Raw genomic sequence first — 25,377 nt, forward strand, 5'->3', positions numbered from 1 at the left:
TTTTAATCTCCACAATAAGAAATATAACGGTTCTTGCATTTCAGTATGAAAAAAACTTACACCTGTATCGGCGCGCACCAATGTAAGACAAATACCTATCTAATTGAAATGTAAATAATACTGCATATATTATTAAATGATCGAGCTAAACAACCCAGTAATACTAGGTCATAAATTATAATTGCCTACACAGCCCGTTGGAAAAACGGGGCGCCAAGATATAGACATTTACCTCCCAATAGTGAGGAAAACTTCTTAAGGAAAGAATAGTACCTAACATAATTAATTGGACATGTAACAAAGACATATGGAATTAACTGAAGTATAAATGCTTTCAAATTAGACGCTTACCAAGAAAACGAAAGGAAAATGAGACGTGTAGGTACAGAAATTATCCTTGTTTGTGGAAGTCAAATAGACAATGGGTAGGTAAATTAATAGAAATAGATCAAAACTCATATGTTTTTATGAAACGATGAATATCTGGAGAAGTTTTCAAGACGCGTCAGTAGCTATATATTTTTTTCTACATTGTCAAAAAACTAGATGCTATCAAAAACGAATATTTTCGTTGAGTATTTTAAGCGCTAACGTTTGCTCTTTGATATCAATGGGTTACTGAATAGCTATTAATGATAGAACAATTGTATATTACAACTAGGATCATTTTTGAAAAAAAACATGTTTATCATTTTCGATCGACATGGATTTCGAAAAAAATTAACAAGGCCATCTTACTAATATTATTAACGCGAAAGTTTGTGAGTTAATGTGTTTATGTTTGTTACTCAATCTCGTGAAAACGGCTTATTAAAATTATGGTCTAGAATACCAAATAGGATACTTTTTAACCCACGGAAACGCGGGCGAAGCCGCTGGCAGAAGCTAGTAATCAATAAGGATGTGCTGACAAGAAAACTGCTGACAATCTTAATGATAACGATGATATAGAAATATCTACGGCAAGATACTGCAAGAATGACTCGGATATTTTTACAGCTCCATAATTAGGCGTTATAGTTGTAACATCATAGAACACTGGTATGACGTCAGTTTCCATGACATGGCGTTTATTGATTTCATCACTTATTGCAATTTCGTCATCATTTTATTTTCTAGTGTTTACTGTGTACGCTACTTGATAAGCTCTCAGTAATAGATTGAATCGTGTGAAAAAGATAACATTTATGTCACGGGTATCAAGTAGCTCGTGTGCAGAATTGAAGTAATTGTGACTTTTTGATTATTTTTTAACAAATACCTACTCTCTTGATTAGAAGTTTGCTTTGGTCTTAATTTAGAGATCACTAGTAAAGAATTCAGTTAATAAGTAAAGGGCCATTAACTTTAGCGTGCGACACTTCCTTGCGAAAAAAGATGAGGTTTGCCCCAAAAAAATTAAATGGATTTCAACTACCACTAACATAGGGTTTTCCTGAAATTCCTTTTTGCTATACTTTTTGTGTAATATATTGTATTTTTTTTAATTAGAGAAAATCGTAAAATAAGACTTGCACAAGAATAAATCTGATTAATTACAAAATAAATTAGTAGTTACTTCGATAAAATAATATACGGAACAAATACGTGATTAACACAATTTTTTACATGTCTCTCACGGTATTTTTATCTAACGAGCATGGTCCCCGCGAAATCATTATTCCGATAATATTTGACCCCCTGATGTAACAAACTGGTTTGTATATATTTATTTTGTATTGTCATTTAACTTAATTAGGAAGTCTTCTTTGGACTTTTTTATGGGTATTATTTTGGAGGAAGGCGAGAGAGGGCAAAGAAGAAAATCAATGTGTTGTATGACAGAGATAGTTGTAGTATTGTATTCCTAAATATAATATTTGTATATTATATTTAGGGACTATCAGTGGAAATTATAGTAAACTTTTTTATATTTGCTCAGTCGCAGTGGACATCTTCTAGCTGATTATTTTATTGTCTGAGCATGAGCATGAAAGAAGAGCTATTTTATTTTCTCGCCAAGATAACAAAATAACACTTCTTTCTTTGTAATCATTTTCCGCAAAATACGTTAAGAAGTTAAAATACTTAGTCAGAAACAACGCAAGGGTGACAGAACAAGAGCAAGGTCTCGAGTAAAACAAATCGGCTTTCTCCATACGCATATCAGAGCACGGTGCAATGCGTGTTTATTAAAAGTGAAACGGAGCGTTCGATGCACTTCTATATCAGCCCGGCCAATCGGCTATGGTAAATGACGACAAGCGCACGCGCATTGAAAAAATTAGCTGTTGCATCATAAAGAATAATGAATGTCATCATTATGCATGAAAGGGTGGTTTAATATGCAGAGGAAAATATTTGCACGCATTTCAAAAGATTGAGGAAAGACAAAACACTGAAAGACTGTATTTTACGAGGAAAATCTTAATAGTTGTGTAATCTACACGCCACCTGTTATATCATGTTTGCATGCAATATGCATATTGAATAGACTTGGGATTTTTGATCCAGTAATTACAAATGTGTTTGCTTTTAGCTAAAATATCTAAAACTTTGTCAATCTCAGAAATAAAAAATGACTTCAAGGCATAGAACTTGCAAATAATTAGACAAATTCTAATACAGCCTACATAGCTACCTCCTCTAAAAAAATAAAAGAATACAATTCGATAGTTATTTTTGTATTTGTCTCATTAACCCAAAGAATACAATAACCCCAAGATGTCAAGTACATATTGATTAAGAAATGTCAAGTCATTCGGATCGAATCTCGTTCGGGCCAGATTGTGGCTTGTGGCACGTATTGTAACAATATTATCAACGTTGTTTTTTATTACTCTTTTAGTCATTCTATTCATTAATTCAAAGTCATTAATCTTGAAATTGCCATTGATGTGGTTATCAAGGTAATTCAACTACTTTTTTTTATGGAACACGCCGGTAATAGAGCAGACGTATCACCTGATGGTAACCAATGGTCGTCGTCCATGGACACTTGAAACACCAGAGCAGAGGTGTTACAAGTGCGTTACCGACCTTTTGGGGATTAGTTTAAGGATTGTTGGGGAATCGGGGATTAGGAAGATTGGGATGGGGGAATTGGGCCTACTTAGTTCCTGAATACCTCAAGTAAACACACCATCTGATGGTTCTCCTACAGTGCTACAGTCTACATGCAATCGAAAGTCATTATTAAGAAACCGTGTATCGCCTAAAAGGAAGACAAAATCAACATTAATAAGAACTTTCCTTGGTGATTTAAATTGTCCATATTGTAGAAAATGCCTAGTAAATTTCGCTAAAAATCAGACAGTTTTAACATGCAAAAAAGGGGATGTTGAAGACTAAACTTAGTGTAGATATCAAAATTCGACTCGAAGGACCATAAAAATCCAAACTATTAATATCGATGACAATTACTGAATGAAAAATACAAACGTCCAATATTTACGCAAACTTATCAAAAATACGGCCAAACACTCAAACACCGCTAAGTATCAATATTAAAGTATTTCCATTTCTATAAAATTTATTGAAACAACAGAGACAGAATGAGTCCTAAAGCCAGCTTAAATATTAAATGTCGTTTCGGTATACGGCCGATACGACAGACAATAAATGCAAATCATGGTCAAGTTAATGAGTTTAATAGATATAGTTTTTAAGTGATATGTTATTATTTACAATAACGAAGATTACTTGCAATAACTTCTTAGATAAGTGCCTTGTAACGTATACATGTCTATATTATCTTTACGTTAGGTTATGATCATTGACTCACGAGCACAAGCACGTGGCTGATACATGAAAAATAAAGCAACGTCTCGCGTTTTATCCCAAAAAGGGTATACAATGTACAGTGTACACCCACATTTCTTGGGGTGAGTCTATTGCCATATACTGGGCACTGTTCCAGACTTCGTGCTACTACAGAGATATTTTGACTGCACGGTTGGTGCGGTGGCCTGGCCAACTGGCTGCCGCGCAACGGGTAGCGGGTTCGATTCCCGCACGGAGCAACTCTTTGTTTGATCCACAAATTGTCGGGTCTGGGTGTGATGTGCCTGTGAAGTTGTATGTTTATAAACACATCCAAACAAAAAAAAAAAAAAGCCGACCCGGGAATCGAGCCCGAGACCCCTTGTCCAACAGTCGCACTTACGACCACTCGACCAACGAGGCAGTCTAGTCAGTAGTACATGTATGAAAAATACTTGATATAACACATGAGATACCAATTTTTTAGCTCGATATGAGTAAACTGGGGTTTATTTTCAAAATAAATGAGTAAGTTGTATATCGTCAGACACTTACCATTTAATACAGAAGTTGTTTTTGAAGACAGCCGGTTGCATGGTTGATATTATTTCCATTTGTATTGAAAGTCACATCATCTGAAACAAAGTATCGGAAAATCTTTTAAAATTAAATTTATTTACTATTATACTATTACTTACTATTAGTAATAGTACTAGTATACTTACTTACTTATAGTATTTACTATTGTACTATTTACTTTGATACTATTTTCTCTAAACTTTCAGTTCTTTGTACAATTTATAGAACTGAGGAATTCGTGGAGTAGGTATATTAAATAGATTTACATGGGTCTAGGGGCGTCTCACTAACTAGGTACTTCGAAGATCTAGATACATTGGTACAATTTCTATAAAATCACTGATTCTAATCCTACAATAATTGTATAAACAGACTTAGTTATTTTAGGACACACCCAACAAAAAACCAAAATGACTAATTGATTTCCAAAATAAGACTAACTGCCATAATCCGAAACATTTAATGGTTTCTTAAACTATTCTTTAGTTAGTAACAATTTTGTTCCGAAAACAATTGCCAAGGCATTCCATAATCCGGAGCTGCGGACTACGGGTTTATCGGGACTTTTAGGTAGTCAGTAAGAATCTGAAACTCCCTCTCGCTTCGCCCTGGCGAGAGAAATCATTGGATGATTTTCCCGCTTAAAAAAGAAGTGCTTGAGTAACCATTAAATGACTGAAAACGGCAGTAAATTCAAAACGATTTAAGACCTCTATGGTGCCAATTTCCAATAGGTATTTCGTAAGTGCACAAGTGTCTATAACCTTTGTGTTTACAGTAAGTACAAATTAAGTCATCAAGCAAAAATACTTAGGACATAGGTACCTAGTCACATGAGAAACTACAAGTCATCTCTAATGTTAAACATTGTTATTTTCTCTGGGTTTTTTTATGTAGATGACTTAATTCATAAAGAATTGTTCTTTAATTCATATACATAGAGAATAGGGAAGGAAAACCTACATGCCCATTAAATCAATTCAATTCATACGAGTATGTCGGGATGTTTAGCTACCTATCTACTGAGATGAATATTCTTAAGAGGCCTGAATTAATGACCACATAGTATATTATGTGGTCTTTCCATTGTCAAATGGCCTTATAGTATATTATAAGGACATTTGACAATGGAAAGACCCCAAGATAGAAGAGGAAAAAGTATCACAAGTCCAGACAGACATAAACAAACCAGTGTCCATGTACAGAACAGATTAGTCTATTAGACAATGCAGGCCACAATCTCTCCTCGTTACGCTGTCTATCCATCTATCAATCTAAGCATTCCTACAGGAGGTAATTTGCAAGCTGTTATCCTATTATGGCATAGATTAGAGAGTTCGGGTGTTCGCACAATTGGACAATTGTCAGATCGTTAAGGAGTGGTCTTCCTATTCGTCACCGATAGCCGGGTCAGACGACCAGTCAAGTGAGAGGAATGAGGTACTTGTGAGGTTATTGCATTTGACTTCTATGCACTTTCGAATACTTATTTGTTTTAGTTTGTGGATGGATTTTGTATAGGAGTGTTTTATAGACACACTTTTGGAGTATTGGTGGAGAATTTTAGTTAGGTAGGTATTTAGAAAATAGGAGATAAATATTTGGGCAATTATCTATTTAGATTTAAGGTCATAATAAACATATCAACAACTTTACATAGTCAAACACTTTTTATTGTATGAATATGGCTGTATGTAAGAAATCTAATAAAGGATCATTATTGAAACCAGATAAATTTTCGTGGACCCCGGTTAGGAATTGTAAACACCCATTTTTTGGACATGTCAAAGTAGACCCTCCTTTCGCCTGTGGGACTCTCTGGAGGTTTTCCTGGACCCTAGAAACCTCTGGTTTAAGGTGTCGTGGAAATTAATTTGAACAAACCCTATACATTTTTATGCTAAATTAACGTCTGTGAAAACGTGTGCGTCATCCTTAATGAATCTTATTGGCAAACAAATATGGATTTAGTAGGCCAATCCGTAATGAATTTTATTCACATATTTGAACAGAACCAAAGCAAACATTTGTTTAATAGCATAATTGAATGAATCATTTATTTTTATTTCAATGATAAACAGGCTTTGATTGGTTTTCCTTGCGATGTGTTTGTCAATTTCACAGACGTTTTTCACTGAGGAAGGGAGGGAGAGACAGCACATCTTACAACTACACTTAAATGCACCCATATTCCTTAACATTTGCCGTCAGTCTTAGGATTATCATAACTAACAGATTCCCATACTATACAACATCCTATTTTTACATTAAGCATAACTTGACGCAATTAACCTTGGATTTTAAGTCATTAAACGTAGCGTGAACGAATGGGAAACAATGACAACCGCCACAGAAATTTTTACATCTGCTATTTACGCCTATTTCGTTTTCAAAAACTATAATAAATGCCTAGTTGCCCACGTAGGTATTTATTTACCCGGGGCTGCGGAAGACCTTGCGGAATAATGGAGCCCCGGTTTGAAGCATAAGTAGAGCCCTGTTTCCACCGTGAAAAGGTAATGAACGCATTACCTTTCAGATTGCCTGAATAGAATGTTTCAGAACGCATTACATTTCAGAACATGGCTCAGGAAATGCTTAAGCGAAACGCATTCTTTTTGTAGTAAAATAAGGTTTATATTTCCACCCAGAAAGAGTCACTCATTTAACTTCTCGAGCGAGCTCATTTCTACTCTTTCTACACGCTCGGCTCTTTCCGTCCGACTATTTGTTGGTGGAAATACAAGTATGCAGTTTGCGCTTGCGAGGTTAACGAAGTCATTAATGGGTCCGTTCCGCTCGCGGTGGAAACTGGGCTTAGGAACGGAATGGTTTCCAGTCAGGAAGAATCTGTCCCTAGGAGAGGGATCCTAAGGCGGGAGAAGACATTTTATCATTTTTCCTAAAAGATATGTAAGTACCTATTTGTTTACGCGAATGAATGACAAGCAACATCAGTTATTTCTATCGCATAGAAAATTACAACATGTTGCAACGTTTCTTGCGAAACTAGGACGTGTTTATTTTCGACAGAACATCTTCAAAACTAAGTGGAAAGTTTGGAGCTATGGAAAACTACAGGAAAGCCAATGGGAAAACTTTCTGAATCGGTAAAACGGAGTACCTAATGGTCGCTTGGATACTTTTACTTGAGTGATCAGCGAATATAAATAGGTACGTTCATATTCAATTATTTTTTAACCCACATTTTGGTTTTCGGAGTGTATTCGAATGAATCAAGTCTTTTGTACAAGACAAGAAAGCGAAAGAAGAAGCGAACTATTAGAATCGAACTTAACATAGGTCCATAACTACATTCCTCAGGGCCTAAAATCGTATACCTACCGAAGTTGACATGATTATAAATCTTTCAGTACTAAACTATATAATATCAAATAAACTTGGCAAGCTGATAACACAGAAATTACAAACTATACTATAGTTCGAATTATACAAAAATCTGTGGAGGCTTTAACCAGTATTGAACTTCAGACTCCATAGACCTCATTAAGATTGGGCTGTGATATGCAGAGTAAATACCTATGGATGACTCAATTTGAATTGTTCTTGATGTGAGGCCAGTACCTTATCTTAATTCTAATTATAACCCCTAAACTCTTATCATGCCCTTTAGCATACAATGACTTTACAATTTTAGCTTATTAATTTTAATTTTGTTCAATAGTTACAATTTTTGTTAAAATAAATATTTTGTTTTTCAATATTTATATTTATTTTATACAATATTTAACAGTGAATAGACAAGTATGTAAGGTTCATAGCAATTGGCATTCAATTGTCTCTGCCTACCCCCATGGGAGACAGGCATATAGTTATGTAACTATGTTTGTATGTATGTATACTGGTAAACTCCAAGTCAAATAATAAAAAGAAAATCCCTAATTAAGTTTCTTCTGACCTAGGGTAATAATAGATAAGAATTTAATTAAAAACAAATACTTTCACTGAATTAAAGATTATGTTATCTATCCCAATATATACCTACAAACACACCCCTCTATCATTTATAAACAAAGTAAACTAAAACAATATTTACTTTTTTTAAAAGTTCAACACCTCTTTCCTGACAAAACAATACTTTGTTTGTGTTGGGCCAAAGACATGTGGCATCTTTCGTCTGTGGATATTTATTGGTCATTTCTCCAATAGGTCAAAAACATAAACAGACATCAAAATATATACTTAGACTTAGAGATACCAACAAATGAGACTAATTATAGAACTGGGAGTAACAATTTGTAACAAATAGGTAACTAAATACTGCTCTAGTTATTTTGAGGCATTGCCCTTTATGTTGTGTCAATACACCAGATAGTTATTGACTTTTTTATACTTATAAAGTCAATTTAATGTTAGTCAGTACTAAACCACTACATATTTTTTTTAATTTAAAGCATAGGTAGATAGCATAGTATGTGAATGTAATATACTAATTTATTATGCTTTAAAAAAGTGTGGGAAATATATAAAAAATATTGGTTGTTTTTCTTATTGGCAATTGAGTCTCAAATACAGTGTTGTTGACTATACTGCCACTGCCAGTGTGGTGTAGTGGTGACAGATTTATAAACCATTGAACTCTGAACATTGGTTTTGAATATAAATTTATAAAAACCTAATGTCTTCTCAATTATTAGGTATCCTTTGAACTAATGATGTAAGGATGTTTGTAAAACTGAACATACCTCCAGTGCCAGATAAATTCCTCAATCATGTTTTTAATTTTAAAAAATCAATTACCTTATATAAAACCAAAGTAGAAGTAAAATATTCAAAACAAAATTTCTCTGACAGAATGTGACCATTGTTATTAATTATGGGAAAAGATTATAATAATTTAAAAACATTTTTTATTAACTAAAATGCTACCATCCAGTTTCATTTTACCTAATCCTTGTGAAATACAAGTGGTACAAGTGCACATTTACGGCGGGAAAATATTACTAGATTATGTAGAACAATCAACTAATAGGTATAAGGTATCGGCCTTATCTACTGACGAGTGATTTTATGTGCGAAAGTGGGCGTATCAAGAAGTGGTGCCTGCTAGATAAATGTAAGTAAAAATGTTTACTTTATACAATCACATGAAATAGTGAATGAAATAAATATTTTAATAAGATAAACGTATGATATTATTCATGTTTATAAACAGAATAAGAAATTTAAATGTAAATATCAGCTGAATTTACCAACTTACCCAAGTATTATGTCCCGAGGCCTAAAACCATTATGTTCAGGGCATTGCCCTTATTCGCAGATCTCATTCTTCTATATTTTCTCATGAAAAACTATATTAATTTTCAGCGAAAATTAGAAAAACAAAGCGAAAATTCAACTAACAATAAAGGAACATGACATGTCATTGTTGACGTTGACACTTAAGCATGACATGACAATATTCATGACATCACGTTTTGATACTGCTACACAAGTATGATTTAAAAATAAAAATATTATAAAAAAATGCAATCATTTATTAATATTGTATAAAGACATTAATTAACAACAATATTACAGTTCAAAATAACAATATTCGAGGTAGTTCAATTAAGGCAACACGTATATCAAACAGTTTAACTTAAATATTACTTAAAATTACAAACTTGAAAAGTAAAACATTAGATCTATGTACTGAGATTAACAATTATGAGTGTGTTATCAACTGAGATTAAATCTGAGTACCTACAACTTCAGTGAAGTCTATGTCAATGGTCTTTTTAAAGCTTTCCTCTCTTTATTTAATTTATAAGCAGCCGACATCTTTTGGCAGTTATCCTTATGCACTTTGTCATGATCAACTATTCTTTTAGGGTAATCCTGCCCAATTATGCAACCAGCTGCCATTTGAACACTTTTAGGTGCCTTCCAAGGCTCATATATAAAAGCAGTAGGATATTTTTTCAATTCTGGTACATACTTTTTTATATACAGACCTTCTTTGTCAGTTTTCTTACCAAATGCTACTGGACTGTAAACTCTGAAGAATTTATAAAAGAAGGCAGAAGCTGAGAGCCACATCCAATTACCAGCATTCAATGACCAATCATAGTCCAATAGGTAGTCTTCAAATACTTTGGCTCCTTCTTCCCAAGAAATCCATAAATCTCCTCTTGTAAGGAAGCAAGCAACCATATGGCGTGCCAAATGATGTATCCATCCTTCTTGTTTAAGTTGACGCATTATGGCATCAACAAATGGGTATCCTGTTCTACCTTCTGCCCATGCTTTCAAGTGCTCTTCATTTGTACCCCAAGGGATTTGGGTACATACTGCATTTCCAACCATCTTATCAAAGTTTTCAGTGCCTGCTCCAGCAGTGTAGTAGAATTCTCTCCACATTAATTGCCCCATCAAAGACACAGGGGGTTCTGTGTGACGCATGCCACTTAGTGCTTCCTTTAGTTTGTGGTAAAACAGTTTGGATGACAAGCACCCATGACTGATGTATGGGCTCAAAACTGTGGTACTTGGTTCTAAGCTGTTTGGTGATGAATTTGGCTTTTCAAACTTGCACACCCACTGCTTTCGAGCCATATACATGTCCAATCTTTTTAAACCTTCTGTTTCACCACCTGGATATTTCAAGGGCTCCATAGTGGATTCATCAATATCAAGCTCTTCAAAAGTTGGAACATCATATTTTTTGGAGTCAGAATCTTTTGGGTTGCAGTGATCAGATATTGTTTTCGTTATTTCAATACATTCTTTTACTTGCATATCCTGTACTAATGAGAGGAACTTTTGATATGTCATGGGGACATTTCCATTGTTCTTTTTCAATACACTGTGGACATCATAGACAGTGTGCTGGACTCTTCGGACCACAAATATGTCATTCTTTTCAGCAATCTTGTCAATTTCCTCATCTTGCTTCACATAGATTGGATCAATATCAACTTGGCAGGTTAAATATTTAACTTGCCATTTCTTAAATAGCTTAATTAACTCTTCCACAGCATTTCCTCTGATTACATATAGGCGGGAATTCAATTTCTTCAAGTTATTATCAAGATCTTGAAGGCTTTGTACTAAAAATCTTAATCTGTTAATTCCTATCTTATTTTTAATTTCAGGATCCAAAAAGTATACTGGTCTTAAATGGTGTTTACGGTTTTCAGCCTAAAAAAAGAAAATTGATACATAATATTAAAAAGATAGGTACCTACCTAGATTATAAAGAGCACATTTGACCTTGAAGCGAATTATTATTTAAAGGTATTAGTGATTCATCATTTGAAGCGTATAAAGCAAATAGTTAATGGTAAAACAAGGAGCTGAAGTAAAATACCAGGTAAACTAAATAGTTGATTCAAAAAGCACACACGAAAAGCTCCAACCGTGACTGATTATTTGAATAACTTACTTCATTAATTGCATTACGTAGCGCAAGATTATCATGAATTCGTAAATCTAATCTAAACCAATGAATAACAGACGGTACTTTAGTCATTTTAGATAACCTTTTTTGAATACTTGATAAAAATGCGCTGAAAACTTTCAGTCAGACTCAGTTCAGTTTTCATGATGGCTTGACATCTGACAGTCTGACACTGACAAAATTATGAAGGTTTGTTATTTTACGCGCGCCAAAGTTTGACCATATTTGATTTCAATAATAGATTTTAATTATAACATTTTAATTTCTACTTTAAAGTAAGATAAGATTTTAAACATACATCAATCAAATTCTTAATTAATCCCTCGCTATATATTTTTTAATACAATATTTCTGAACGACTATGAATTAGAGATGACAGATATGAGTATCTGTCATTATATACTGTTGTCATGGTAACAAATTCAGCGTAACGGGATTGGTGTTTTATGTACGCTGCTTTCACATGATATGATTTCATTGGTTGTGCTAATAATTTATGAAGTTTTAGACCTATCAAAAAGATATACTGTCATTTTGATTGCTCTGATTTCGCCCTATTTGTTTACATAAATGTAAACATTAGATTAAGTTTGGATAGTAGTTTCAGTTGGGAAATTCGTTCATTATGACAGTATTTGGTCTAAAATTAAGTGTTTAATCATGAGTGTGTAGTGGAAGCTAGATAATCGGCAATGTGATGCTGCAACATGCCAAAAATTATCGAGTTAACAGTGGAAATAGATGTACAGAGGGTAAATTATTTAAAAGCTTCTAATAAAGTTATCTTTTTCATACTTTTACTTAATTTCTAATTTAATTGAAATATCTACTTGCATTTTTATTTATGTCACTTAAGTTTATAGTAACTACCTACGTAATTTTGACTATGACCTTGACCTCATAAAGTTTGTTTCATTAGTTTTATAATATTGTAATGAAAAGTCTTAATTTTCCAATTAGACCATTCTATTTCTAAGAATAGTAAACAGTATTTGTTTAGTAAAGCTAGTTCATGTTTAGTTTGACAGTGTACTTCTATTTAACTCAACATAGAAGACATTGTTCTTCAAGAGCAAAAAATTATAAGAAGAAGAGATAAAATCTTATTCTAAGAGATAATTTAATATTAGTGCCAGATAATTAAATGAGTTTTGTTTCTTTCATATTTTCTAATGGCAAACTTTTATTTCTTTCTAACCAGGTATCATGTCCAGGAGTGTGGTTATGCCAAGATGGCCGTGTGTCCCTCACAGTGTTTGCGCTGGGCACCAGCTACCAGACCTGTCTGCTGCCTCCCATCTTCCCGCTCCTATTCAAAGACATCTTCTACTTCCGCAAAAGATTTCAAGAATCTTGCGCATTGAATAACATTTGCTGTTTGTTAAGTAAGTATTATATAAGTTAGTATTGTATTAGTTACCTGTCTGTTAAACACGGATAAGAATGTAAGTTGTAAATAGTTATATTTGCTAAGCTTCTATTTATATTTTTTTATCAATAAAAGTCATCATAGTTTCAACATTGCATAGGTTCTGCTTAAACAAAATAAATATAAATATTGGATGGCAAAAATAATCTATATTATCACTAAATTAAATATTTTTACAAAAATATTGCAAACATTTCTTCATAAGTACTAAGGTATTATTGTTGGGTCATTACAAACATGCAAACAGTCACGTCAAAAGAATGTAACTATCCTGCAAAACTTATCTGCAGGTACTTACATTATAGACAAACCCTTGAACAATTTCTTTTTTATTTGATTTCAAATGGTACATACTTTTGTTTTGCCCTGCTTTAGAATCTTCTAGATCCAAGACTTAAGTCTAGGCACTGAGAAACAGGAGAAGACCAGAGGATATATATTATTAACATTTTTTTTTAATTTTCAGAAGAAGAAACAATATACTGTGAGCTGGTGCAATGGTGTGATGACTGTGCTTCTAGTGAGTGTGTGATCCTGGCTCAGTACCTGGGCGCTTTGAATGATGTGCTCTTCCCACCCAACATGTGCTCCAACGATGGAGTGGATCTGCTCATGAGGAGGGCTAAGGACTTCCCTGTGAGTTCCCTTTCTTTATTTCTATAACGGTTTATATATAATGTGTATATAAAACGCTTTATTATAATAATAATATTTTCCTTCAAGACACAGAAGTACCAAATGTAAAATTAAATTTTGAAGTTCTTTTTGTGTATATTGTGCTTAAATTATTATGCCTGTTGTTTCCTGTAAAACATATTCTGAATAATTTAAGTCTCAGATATAAAAAAAATCACGTAACGTCACGCCTTTTATAACTAAAAGAGTAGGTAGGAGTTACATTACGACACGTAATGCCACTGTACAATGTACACCCACTTTTCATAATTTGTGTTATAAGACTCATGTAATAAGGAAGATAAAAAGAACAATAAATGCAATCAATGTTACCTAATCCTATTTTTCAGGGTATACTATCCCCCAAAATCGAGATAGCAACAAAAGTGCGTATAGACGAGGTGTGGAACCAGTCGCACACAGCGCCTTCCTCGCTGAAGGTAGCCTGTCATTGTTCGCCTCGCGACGAGACCGCCCGACAGAGGCAGGTCTGCCATTCTGCCCGGTACCATAGGTGAGCTCGTACGATAATAATTAATCATGTCCTTTTACAGTAGTACTCCAATCTGTCATTTTTATTGGATTTTCGACTTTCTATCGAAACAATAAAGTTCAAAATCTAACAAACACGATAGAACATACTTGGGGTTTAGATTTGCCCCTATCATTTACTGTTTTTCCGCCACGTCATTGGTGCCATACTTATCTGAATGTGTTGCAACACATCCACCAATCCAACCAACCAACCACCAATGCAACCAATCCAGGTGGATTGGTTTCAGTAGGTACATTTTAAAAAATAAAGAAGGAAACAATGTTCTCAGTTTGACCTATATGACTGTATCATGTATGTTTGTACTCGATTATTTCGCGTTTGGCTGAACCGATTTTGATGCGGTTTCCAGCTTAGTATTTTTCAGACTTAGGAAAAAGGTTTAGGTATATTAAAAGAAGTTATTAATTAAAAGTTAGTTATTACTAAAAGAAATATAAAAAGAAATTTTATATACCTACCTTAATATTTTTATTGTCTTGCCAATAAGATAAAGCTTGTTGTTATCAATTCGATATTTCACCATAATCTATCCATTTTTTTCATAGCTACCTATCTATTTCTTCGTTCTGTAAACAAACTCACTAGAAAATACTTTACAGGAACAAATGTTTCAAACACGCGCGGGCGCCATCAGGACCTTTACGGTCAGGGTCACGGTCTGGATCCTCGGGCTCGAAGTCATGCTGCAGCCTCATGCAGAACGATGCGGACTATATGACTGCTTGTGACTGTCCTGTGTACGTAACGTAACGCATGTTTTTACTTACAAACAAAAATGGTTAAAGAAAAATGTTTATAGGGGAGATTTTTTTAAATAGACTAACGTCCTAATACTGAAATGTTACTCAATTTTAAGTTGTACTTAAATATCGTGCTATCTCTGTCATTTTATAAAAAAAATATAGGGACAGAACTAGTTTTGAGAGCGTCTTAAAATTGAGTATCGTTTGAGTATTCGGACATAAGTTATGAAATACTAGAATTGTTATTTCATATATTTCCAAAGCAATGGGGAAATAGAATGGAGGAAATATTCTTCTTAGTTATTATATATATCATAACTAGGAGACCTTGGGGTCCTAACCGCTATTAATTAGGGACCCATAAGTCTTTCATAAAGCTAATATGACATATAGCAGTATCTACGCCCTACTAAAAACCTTTCATACTTTATAGTCCAATACCGAAAACTGGTATGATGAACTGCCCTTATCAGAAGTCGCAACGTCGCAGCCGCTCGCCTCGCCGCGAGTATTGTGTGTACAATGTACAAAATACGGACACGTGGATAAACAAACCGTTTACTAAGACTGGTAGTAATGATAGCGAGTCTTACGATGACTATACGTTAAGGTGAAGGCTTGATATATTAGGTAACTGTAGGTATTTAGTAATTTTGGTTAATAGTAGTATATCTTGTAGATCTACACGTAGTAGTGTAGTGTGCATTTGTTTGAAACTTGTAAGTAAGTTAGCTAGAACGATAGATAATGTTCTGGATTTGGCTCAGCGAAAAAGAAATTCGCCGACTTGGTCTAGTCCTTCGTTCTCAAATATTGTGCTTAACAAACCGCGTTCCGCCCTCTGATTGGTTGGTTCAATGGAGCTGGCAAATCAGAGTGCTGAACGCGTTGACACTTAGATCTTGTTAAACGTAAAACAAACTCGTACTAAGCCCTCAGTTACAAGTTTGAAGACTTATTTTTCTAAAGGTATAACTTTGATATTTTGATTTTTGACTTATTGTACTCTATAGTGAATAGCATTTCATCGTTAAATTACCTAAAGTAGAATAGGTAGGTACCTACTTAGTTACAGATAAGCATAAGTACCTACAGTTTCATACTTGTAGAATAAAATAGAAAAAATCACTCTAGAAGTAATACTCAAGTTCCTATATTGATAAAGTTAAAGTAAAGATAAAAGTACTTTAAATATTCTAAAATAGCAAGTTAATTATGTTTTTTCTTTAATCCAATCACATTAATATAATTTTCCAGATCAATGAGCAGCACAGAGAAGCCGTACTCCAACCGTCATGAGGAAGAAAAACAGAAGAAGACTACCCTAGAAAGCAGATACATCGACTATGATAGATACACGAACGCTAGTACACAGGACAAAAGAAAAAACCATTTCAAAACTAAAATAACCCCTTGTGTATGTGAAATCTGCAAACGATACCACGAACTCTTTCATACGAACAAAGCATAAATCATTTGTCAGGTCAATAAGGACCAATTTGCAATAACTACCTCATTGAAAATGACTGCGTGACTGGATGTAGGTAAGCAATACAGTTTGTAATTACCGTCCCCAATTAACAAAGGAAATTGTGCTTTAATGTTATCATCAAATGTTTATACATTGTTATATTTTTCTTCATAAGTTTTTAGAAACCAATTTTTATAACTAATCATGCATTCTTATCTTTTTTTAATAAAAAAATTCGTTACTCTAACAAAAATTGTATAGACAAAATCTAGTATAGTGTAAGATTTGTTAAAAAATATTGTGTTCAAATAATAATTTATCTTATTTTTATACTTAAATATTATAATTTAAATTTATTATTCTATAAATCAATTGTTATACTTTTTTTATACAAGTTGAAGAAATAGAGGATCATGAAATAAAACGAATAAAATCATTAAATTACTATTCTTTTATTATTATTATTTAATATTATATGTAGTATGTATAGTTTGACGCTAAGGTAACTTAAGAGTAATATTTAAAATTAAGTGATATGGCTTCACTTTAAAACTAATTTGACCAAAAGGCCTAAGGAAAGACCTTAGTGAACAAAATGTTTATAATCACTTAAAATAATAATTATTAATCAAATAAAATCTTATCTACATTTTCTCGATCAATTTCCATATGAACACAAAATCGTTTTTTCAATGAACCGGGGTAACATGTATCAGTGGGTTTAACTTGGTTTAACTAAACATTTTTGTTATAATTTGTGCACGGAAAATTGAACCTTATTGGAAAATCCTTGGGCGGTTACTTACCGCATCAGACTATGCAATATTATCATACTAAACTGCACCATTGTTTAAACATATTAACTTAAAATATAATCTAAATATGAATTGAATTATTTGTTTATTATGCATTTAATAATCTAACATAATGATTATGTACAAGGCACGCAATTATCTTCCAAACATGTAGCAACATTGCCATATTAGAAAAATAACTAGTTAAATAGGTGTTGCCAGTTACTGCTTATTATACTTTTCTACTAATAAGAGGTAGAGAAGAGAAAGCTTTGTAGAAATGGATTACTTGGTAGATAACCTCATTTCTGTATTGAAATATAAGTACAAAAATAATGGGGTGAATAGAAATAGTACAAGTAGTTATTTAGTGCAAAGTTTAGTCATTCATACTGATACATTGCATTCAGATATATGTATGTGGACACATTTTTCCCTACATTCGGTTTAAAAATCCTAAATATTAGCCCTTAGGTCCTATTCACCCCACTAGAAATAATAGTACTAGAGATTATAATCATATGTATAAGGATAATCAATGTCTTAAAATATTACATACATCTATATGGACGGAAGACCTATAGTCAGCCTTTTGCTTCAACCCTTAAAGTTGAATTTACCTAATTACATAATTTTATTATGACAATTCATACTTTTGTACATTGTTCGACTTTTATATTCCTTAATACAAACCATCCAAATAAATCGCCCTTAGATAGAACGACATCCCCAAAACGAAAACGTAGTATTCACCAGTTTTATACAAATGTGTTTTTTAAAATACATTTTTTTATATACCATAGTCTTATAATTTTTGTCTCATCCTCCCATGCAACGATACAATACAATCCGAATATACTACCCAATTTCCTAACTAAAGATGGAATCTTTATCCAGTGTTACAATGCAATAAAAACATGGCGCTTTATAAGATGAACAGCGCCATCTGTTTTTCGCATCCCAACAACAGTTGCTCCAAAATCTGTCAAGTCTCGATGATTTAGTGGTTTATCAAGGAGTATTCACACTGACTTTATGCCCTTTTCGGGAAACTCGATCTTTTCTTTTAGTGTATTTAGTACAATCAGCAACAAAAGCTACTAGAGCTACGAAGGCAAATACTCCGTAGAATATCGCTAGGGAAATGAGGAAGGTGTCATCAGTCCATTCCCAAAGATGGTTGGAACGGAGATACTCATAGTTGGAGAGTACTTGAGTGCCGTTCGGAGGAGGGCACGGTGATTGTACTATTATGTCCTTGTATGGTCCCTGGAAACAAAGCAGAGAGTTTTAAAAGAGTCATAAGTCAGTAGACGTATAATGCTGAACAAGAACCTCTTCAAGGAATAAATTCATTCTGTATCGTTTCTGAAGAAAGTTTTTAATAGCTGCAACCTATCAAAGTGACTCAATAAGTTGGGGATTCTCATGACAGAAGATAAAAAGCCACAAAAGAAACACACACACTTAGATAAAAAATAAGCAGTAATATCTCACCTGTTTATTATTACACCTATTACTAATACTGCTCCTCAGCGCCACTTCATTGAGCTCCCTTCCCAATAGTTCTGGCAGGGTCCACCTAGAAGGCGACACGATCTGCAGCCACGTGACGTAATCCGGCAGGTCTCTACTATGTATCATCACGCCGTTGACAAGGGTGCTGAGCAAGAGGCAGAACCCTGATATGACTGCGGCAGTCTTCTCCATTGGCACAAGGAATATTGTCGCTCGACACAACATTTGTATGCTTATCAGATAAAGCAGCATGTAACCTGGAATTTTATAAATTATATTGTTTAGTATTCCTTCTGGATATAGAGAAAGAAAGCAGAGAAGTTACGGTTTATTCATATTCTGAAAACTACCCAAGATAAATAAATAAATGTATCTCCAGATGAAGTCTTCAGAATACCTAGATTTTGTGAAATCTAAAGAAGAAACTTGCCTAAGTATAAATAAAATCCGTCGAAGGAGGCGGGAGATTGTGCGTACAGCCCACTCATGGCGTAGCTTGGCACCAAATACGCTAGCCACGTCACACCCGCCGACCATAACTCCAGGAATTGCTGCAAAATAAGAAAGAACATAATAAACACTACGATACCTACTATAACTTTGTAACTCTATGACTTTACACATATTTCTTTGCAAATTATAATTATCTGCTCAGGTCTCCGTCTTTGATTGCTTTTATTTATGCAACTTGTCTTAATCTTCCATTACTAGAGCTTAAAAAAGAAGTTCTCTTCTTATTGTTCATGTAATTTCGGTTTATATCAATTCTGCTACAATTAGTAAGAGATGTTTCTTTCTCTTCAGTGATAGCTAATCTAGAAGAATTGACAAATTGTTTTCCTACTTTATTCAATAAGAAGAACTTACATCAAAAAGTATGAACACAGTTCTGGAGTACAGTCCGACAGCGATGTCTCTCTCTACATGGTGTCGCATTGAGCTGGCTTCTCTCGCACTCAGCCACAACAGGATCGGCCACACGGTCATGCACATTACTGTGTAATGGAAGCCTACTCGGTCGTTCTGTGTAAGCTGCAAAGAAAGATTAGGGTTCAGGTTTATAAGAAGATTTTGCTTAGATTAGTGATTTATCAGCTAGTTTTCTACCACTGTGCACGACCTCTTCAAAAAATTATTAAGGTTTGGTATTGAAAGATTCAGAACTCTCCGAAGCCTAAAGTTATGGTATGGCTTAAAATGGATAAGATACCTTAGAATCTGTAGCCGGGAGATCCCAGAACACAGCACCGGTGATCAAAGACATAATGGCTGCCAATAGTATCCGAGTTATCACATTCGATAACGTTGTAGCTTGAGTGAACAGTAAACTTTTTCTGAAACATGAAAACAACGTCGATTTAGAATTGTGCCTTATAAAGCTAATGAAAAGATTCTCAGACCATTTCCATTCTATAAACACGCTAACTGCCGCGCAGGTCACTGGTGACCTACGTTAGTGGAGGATTTTCCTTCAACAGTTTTCTGATGGCACTTAAATGTTCTAAATCTATGAACTCACTCTATAAGTGCTCCAGCCTGTACAAGCACATTAGGCCGAACTAATGGTGCAGGTAGAGGCACAGGCGGCGGCGGGTCTGGCGGCGCTTGTGCACCAGCGAATACATTGGCCAGTGCAGAGATACGACCCGATGATTCCAACATGGCCGCGGCTGACAAGTCGTCCAGCGTCACCAGATCCACTAAAAAGGATGAACAGTTTTAGAAATCACGTAAAACTGATTTCTTATAAAATATTTTGAATAATGGAAATGACATACAGTAATAATCTGAAGGATTCTTGAAAGCTGGGCAGGGATAATCGATGGAAGCAAAATATGGCAACATATCCCTTCTGTACCCGCTGAACATCGTTCTACCGGCTGATATTAACACCACCTGAAACAAACATAACACGTAAGAAACCGCTTAAATTCAGGAGAATAAAACCATAAAAGGAAGGCACTTACTTTAGTGAGCATAGCAAAGATCTCATAAGTCGGAGGATGCAGTGACATGATGACAACTCTACCAGTACTGGCCCAGTTCCTCAAGTATTCTACCAGGAAGAAAGTGTCAAATATGTCCATCTCCTTGGTCGGCTGGTCTAAAATTAATATGGCCATGTCTAGGAGCAGCTGGCACGCGACGTTGAGGCGACGGATTTCTGATCGAGTCAGGCGACCTACGTTCGTATCTCGAACTTGCTCTAGCCCTAGTTCTTCTATTAGTAGATTAATCTGGAAACATTTACGAGTAATGATTAAGCTGGAAAATGTTTTGAAGGTTATCAAAGTATTTAGATGACTGTATCAGGACAGCTGAAACAAGTTGAACACGTTTCACCCTTTGAGCTTTTTACAAGAACAGTCTGGGAACAGTATAATGACAATTACCTAGATAAGTCCGAAAATAACAAAGGGTACATACCCGATCTCTATCATCCATCTTAACCTGCCCATTATTCCTTGGTCTTCTCAAAGCTGCGTGGAACTTCAGAGTATGTTCAACTGTCATGGAGGCACAAAGAGACGTGTCTTTACGAACGTATGCCGCGACCTTTCGAAGAGTTGAGGAAGCAACTGGTTGACCATTGAGGACTATGTCGCCTGTTAGTTTCTGGAGAAGAAGACGAAACGTTGAAGCAACATTGCTTTATAAAATGTGGTAAAAATTATGATTAGTAATAATAAGACCGTAAGTGCGACAATACAAAAATAATTGTCAAACCTTTCGCACACCAGCTAGCACATCAAGTAGTCCAGTGGCCTCATGGTGAGATGTTGCTAGAACCGCTAATATTTCTCCAGACTTCACTTCGAAACTCAGACCAGACACCAGTAGAGTTGACTTGTTCTCCGGTGCTGTGATTTCTAAACTGTTTACCTGAAACAGATTTTTTTCTCTAGTTAATAACATGCTTGAACATAAATAGTAAAAGTGGTAGTCTTAAAAGAAACTTTCATCATTTACGGAAATTATCACCAAATCAGTGGATTTGGACTCAAAACTGAACTATGGTTCAGGCTTAACAAGTATGATGACTTTATAAAATACTCACGTAATAATTAGGGTAAATATACGCCGAGTGCGTGTAACCGTCTAGATGGTCCCCTGGTCTCAGTGTGGAGTGTTTTCTGGACTGAGCTATAGACATATGACTGCCTGCCTTCGACATCCGACCGCCCAAGTGGGAAGGTGACATCAGGTAGCTGGAATAAAGAAGATTCGATATTAGCATCAGTCGGGTAATTGTGCCTAAAAATTTAGTTTCGGAATAGGCAAACAATAACTTAGGTTACGTTTTACAACAAGTTTTCTGTAACTTTGTCTTGTACAAATACGAACTCGGACTAAAAGCAGGTCATGTAAACAACATTTCCACATGGAAATTCAACCTACATATTAAGGCGTCATTCCAAAATGTGTCATAAGGGCTTGAAGTTAAGGTAGTTTTCTTACCTTTGGTGGTCTCCATCAGGAACATAATCGGCTACACTGTTTCTTCTATTGCTATAGTGGGACCGATGTTGGGGTCGGGCATCAATGCCTAGGAGATTGGCTTCACTGACTGATTTATGTCTGGAGTTCGTCCATTGACCGTCTCCACGGATGCCAGCCTGCTGCATAGCTACTACTGGAACTCCTGTGTTCGGCTGGAAGGGAGATAAAAATGGAAAATGAGTTTCGTTTCTTAATAAAATCTTTTGGTTTTTTATTCGGTTGTTGGCTACAAGAACTCGCCCAATGGGTTCAATAAGATGATTTCTGTGATATCTTCTACTTACTGCTGTAGGACAAAAAGTGGTGGCGTATAGTTTCTATACATTAACAGCTATTTTGATCATTTCACAAATGGTGAAAGTATCAATGAATTCGAACAGAAGCTACCATTAAATCGTCGAATGAATCATCAGTAAATAAACGCAGGGTAAATGACCTTGTCACCCTGGCTACGGGTTTAACCGAAATGCTTGAATCATCAACTTGTAATAAAAAGAGAAAGTGCGAACCTGTAAAGATGGGTGCACGTTCTGCATCCTAAAGTCGGGGTCCGACCGGTACTTGCGACTGTATTTGTAGTTTGTGGTCGTCTCGTTGTCCGAACTGTCGTAACCTGACGATGTCTCGCGCATTCCTCTACTCTGTCTTTGGATCCTGTGAAATAAGTATTGATTGCACTCTCTTTATATGAAATATTACTTAATAAGTTACTATTAACTTCTTTGATATTTGATAGAGATAAATGGGCTTGATTCCTGTCTTACTCCTATTGCATTACACCATATTATATGGCCCTTCATAAACACTACTGCTTTGTCATTCGGGAATCAGGCAATAGAATCTGCAAGATCCATGAAAATTAAAGATTTTTTTATAGCTTACCTAGGCACAGGTTTCATGCCACTCCCGATAGAAGTCTTCGGTTTAGGGGTCCCTGAGCGCTGCGACCCGTTGTGGTTCGGCGGAAATACCCGAGGAAGCCCGAACTTCAGGTACGTATACATATTGGAGCCGAGTGCCGATCTGGTGACAAAGTACAAAGGTTCTATAGGACAAGGTAAGGCAAACACCGTGACATAAATTTCATTAACAGCGAGGCCGATATTGCAATGAAACTGCTATATTGTATGTTACAATCATTTTTTATGAGCCATCGATTTAATGGAAATTTTAATAGCAAAACAATACTGGTTGTATGTTCTACAATAGTTAAAAGTAACGCGATATGCCACAATAATATTTGCCGTGTAAATTATGTTATGCAACATGTGTAGACAGACATTTATATCGTCTTCATAATGAATACAACAGCTAATAAATCGACACTAGGTAATATATATAAAAAAAATTAACATAACTTGGATTCGCCAAGTTATGTACACAATTTTACGCAAAATTGTGATGAGGGTTATCCCAAAACTCCAAATATTTTCGTGCCCAAAAGTCAGCTTGTAAAAATCTAATGAACTCAGTGTATAAAATGTACTTACTTGGGTCCATATCGAGGGTGTGACAGTATGGACTGCACGGTGGTATCCCTGAGCTGGAAGTTCCCATATGGCAGGGGGCTCTTGTCCGTGCTGCCCAACGCACTGTCAGTGAAGTCCGAATTCAGGTTTTGCCTAAAACACAACAATGTTTTTGTTTTACGGTCTTTTATTAAAAACAATAGCTTATCGAGCTCATTATCTATGTTAGTGCCATAGTTCTCACGCCAGACGGCCATACTATATTTGTTACTGGTTTACGCGGTCAACATTTTATGCGTAGTACGAATTGAAGTGGGATTTTCAACTGTAACGACCCTGAACTTCATCTTTGCATGAATTTGGCTATTTATGATATTAAACATTAACTATTCATTATAAATCGTACTTTTCCACCATGAATTTGGGGATATCTTACATGACTGCCATATTTATTTTCCTAAAATAGGTATGTACGATCCATACGGCTTGAACCTTCTCCATTCGCACTTTCATCGGCAAATGTGTAAACTGCGTGCATGCTATTTGCATACTATATAATAAGATGATTTCCGTGATTCAGAGCCGTACCATAAATGGGTAGTTCTTCGAAATTTGATTCTTCGACTGATTCATATGGCCAAAATTTAATTCCACTTTAAGATCTGTAACACGTGTTCATATGAAAATAGTTATACCAAATAACGTATATTCGAATGAGGGACTCGTTTTAAAAAAATAGTTTTCGAGATATCGACGTTTGAAATATTTTCTGCCCAGATGAATCAGAAATTATTACAGATGAATCTGTTGAACAATTGAAAATTGTATGTAAATAAGCTCTGTATTTATTTTAATTGTTAGCATACCATTTTCGAATACTTTCGCACAGAGAAGTCACGAGCATTCATCATCACGCTTGCTCAGGGCGGATTAGCAATTTCAGACTCATATTAATTACATTCCTCAAAAAAAAGTTTTTAAATTGTAGCTATAACATTTATAGCTAAGTTAATTTAAAAATAAGACTAGTAAAAAAATGGACAACGCAACAAGAGCATTATTTTATGATTCATATGCGGTTTTGACCATACGAATCAGGCACAGATGAATCAGGATTTTGCTTACAATCATGCATAACTCATCGTATATACAGACTTCATTCTTATCATTTTTCTACACGAATGTATAACCAAAAAGCTTCACACGAAACATAGATTGAAGTTTTAAAACTGTAAAGTAAATTTTATAAAATAGGCATTGTAATCAGGATGCCATGTAAACCAAACACAGATGAATCAGATATTTACCTTAGTAACACCTGGATCTAAGCCAACCAGCCGCACGTCCGCCTCCTAGCTTGTCCGTTGTACGCCTGGTTTCCCTCCGCACAGGAAGCCAGACTCTCATTATTAATACCCGACAAAGTATGGTCATTCGTAGCTTACGCCATATTAATCAGTATTATACGCCGGACACTTCTTATTTATTTATTTATAATC

At 34.9% G+C, this 25,377-nt stretch overlaps 4 protein-coding genes across 5 annotated transcripts in view; 1 reads left to right on the forward strand and 3 right to left on the reverse strand.

The window, feature by feature from the left end:
• Positions 1–9,704, reverse strand: part of LOC118280392 (cystinosin homolog) — a 52,562-nt gene extending 42,858 nt beyond the window's left edge. The window contains exons 1-2 of the mRNA XM_035600446.2: positions 9,542–9,704; positions 4,297–4,376 (exon numbers count right to left, since the gene is read on the reverse strand). The gene's annotated coding sequence lies outside the window, so the exon portion shown is untranslated. The remainder of the gene's footprint in view (positions 1–4,296; positions 4,377–9,541) is intronic.
• A 91-nt stretch (positions 9,705–9,795) lies between these two features.
• LOC118280382 (cryptochrome-1) lies at positions 9,796–11,873 on the reverse strand. Its single transcript, XM_035600383.2, has 2 exons — positions 11,708–11,873; positions 9,796–11,463 (listed from the first exon to the last, which is right to left on the reverse strand). Exons 1-2 carry the CDS (start codon positions 11,792–11,794, stop codon positions 10,045–10,047), a joined length of 1,506 nt encoding a protein of 501 aa, XP_035456276.2. The 5' UTR covers positions 11,795–11,873; the 3' UTR covers positions 9,796–10,044.
• Positions 11,874–12,182: 309 nt separating this feature from the next.
• On the forward strand, positions 12,183–17,043 carry LOC118280452 (spermatogenesis-associated protein 6). 2 transcript variants are annotated; one of them, XM_035600496.2, is made up of 7 exons: positions 12,183–12,474; positions 12,924–13,107; positions 13,618–13,787; positions 14,177–14,340; positions 14,982–15,119; positions 15,559–15,735; positions 16,383–17,043. In XM_035600496.2, exons 1-7 carry the CDS (start codon positions 12,430–12,432, stop codon positions 16,594–16,596), a joined length of 1,092 nt encoding a protein of 363 aa, XP_035456389.2. In that variant the 5' UTR covers positions 12,183–12,429; the 3' UTR covers positions 16,597–17,043. The 2 variants fall into 2 exon arrangements, with proteins under 2 accessions (XP_035456389.2, XP_035456397.2); XM_035600504.2 differs by lacking the exon at positions 15,559–15,735 and having other exon boundaries at positions 12,188–12,474.
• LOC118280468 (ATP-binding cassette sub-family G member 8) overlaps positions 17,030–25,377 on the reverse strand; it is a 55,065-nt gene continuing 46,717 nt past the window's right edge. Inside the window, exons 5-19 of the mRNA XM_035600517.2 lie at positions 23,900–24,031; positions 23,292–23,432; positions 22,919–23,063; positions 22,368–22,561; positions 21,967–22,117; positions 21,636–21,791; positions 21,336–21,524; positions 20,876–21,145; positions 20,687–20,804; positions 20,428–20,608; positions 20,119–20,242; positions 19,776–19,940; positions 19,339–19,459; positions 18,888–19,165; positions 17,030–18,659 (exon numbers count right to left, since the gene is read on the reverse strand). Coding sequence (XP_035456410.2) covers positions 18,402–18,659; positions 18,888–19,165; positions 19,339–19,459; positions 19,776–19,940; positions 20,119–20,242; positions 20,428–20,608; positions 20,687–20,804; positions 20,876–21,145; positions 21,336–21,524; positions 21,636–21,791; positions 21,967–22,117; positions 22,368–22,561; positions 22,919–23,063; positions 23,292–23,432; positions 23,900–24,031 — 2,623 coding nt within the window. The 3' untranslated portion in view covers positions 17,030–18,401. The remainder of the gene's footprint in view (positions 18,660–18,887; positions 19,166–19,338; positions 19,460–19,775; positions 19,941–20,118; positions 20,243–20,427; positions 20,609–20,686; positions 20,805–20,875; positions 21,146–21,335; positions 21,525–21,635; positions 21,792–21,966; positions 22,118–22,367; positions 22,562–22,918; positions 23,064–23,291; positions 23,433–23,899; positions 24,032–25,377) is intronic.

Source organism: Spodoptera frugiperda, chromosome 20 (assembly GCF_023101765.2).
Source record: "Spodoptera frugiperda isolate SF20-4 chromosome 20, AGI-APGP_CSIRO_Sfru_2.0, whole genome shotgun sequence".
Classification (NCBI taxonomy): Eukaryota; Metazoa; Arthropoda; class Insecta; order Lepidoptera; family Noctuidae; genus Spodoptera; species Spodoptera frugiperda.

Excerpts from the sequence above, each read along its gene's own strand:
- LOC118280382 (XM_035600383.2), bottom strand. The coding sequence starts at position 11,794 with ATGACTAAAGTACCGTCTGTTATTCATTGGTTTAGATTAGATTTACGA. Across the intron at positions 11,464-11,707 it reads TACGTAATGCAATTAATGAA|GCTGAAAACCGTAAACACCA; the intron begins GTAAGTTATTCA and ends TTCTTTTTTTAG.
- LOC118280452 (XM_035600496.2), top strand. The coding sequence starts at position 12,430 with ATGCCAAAAATTATCGAGTTAACAGTGGAAATAGATGTACAGAGG. Across the intron at positions 15,120-15,558 it reads ACTGCTTGTGACTGTCCTGT|TCCAATACCGAAAACTGGTA; the intron begins GTACGTAACGTA and ends CATACTTTATAG. Across the intron at positions 15,736-16,382 it reads TACGATGACTATACGTTAAG|ATCAATGAGCAGCACAGAGA; the intron begins GTGAAGGCTTGA and ends ATAATTTTCCAG.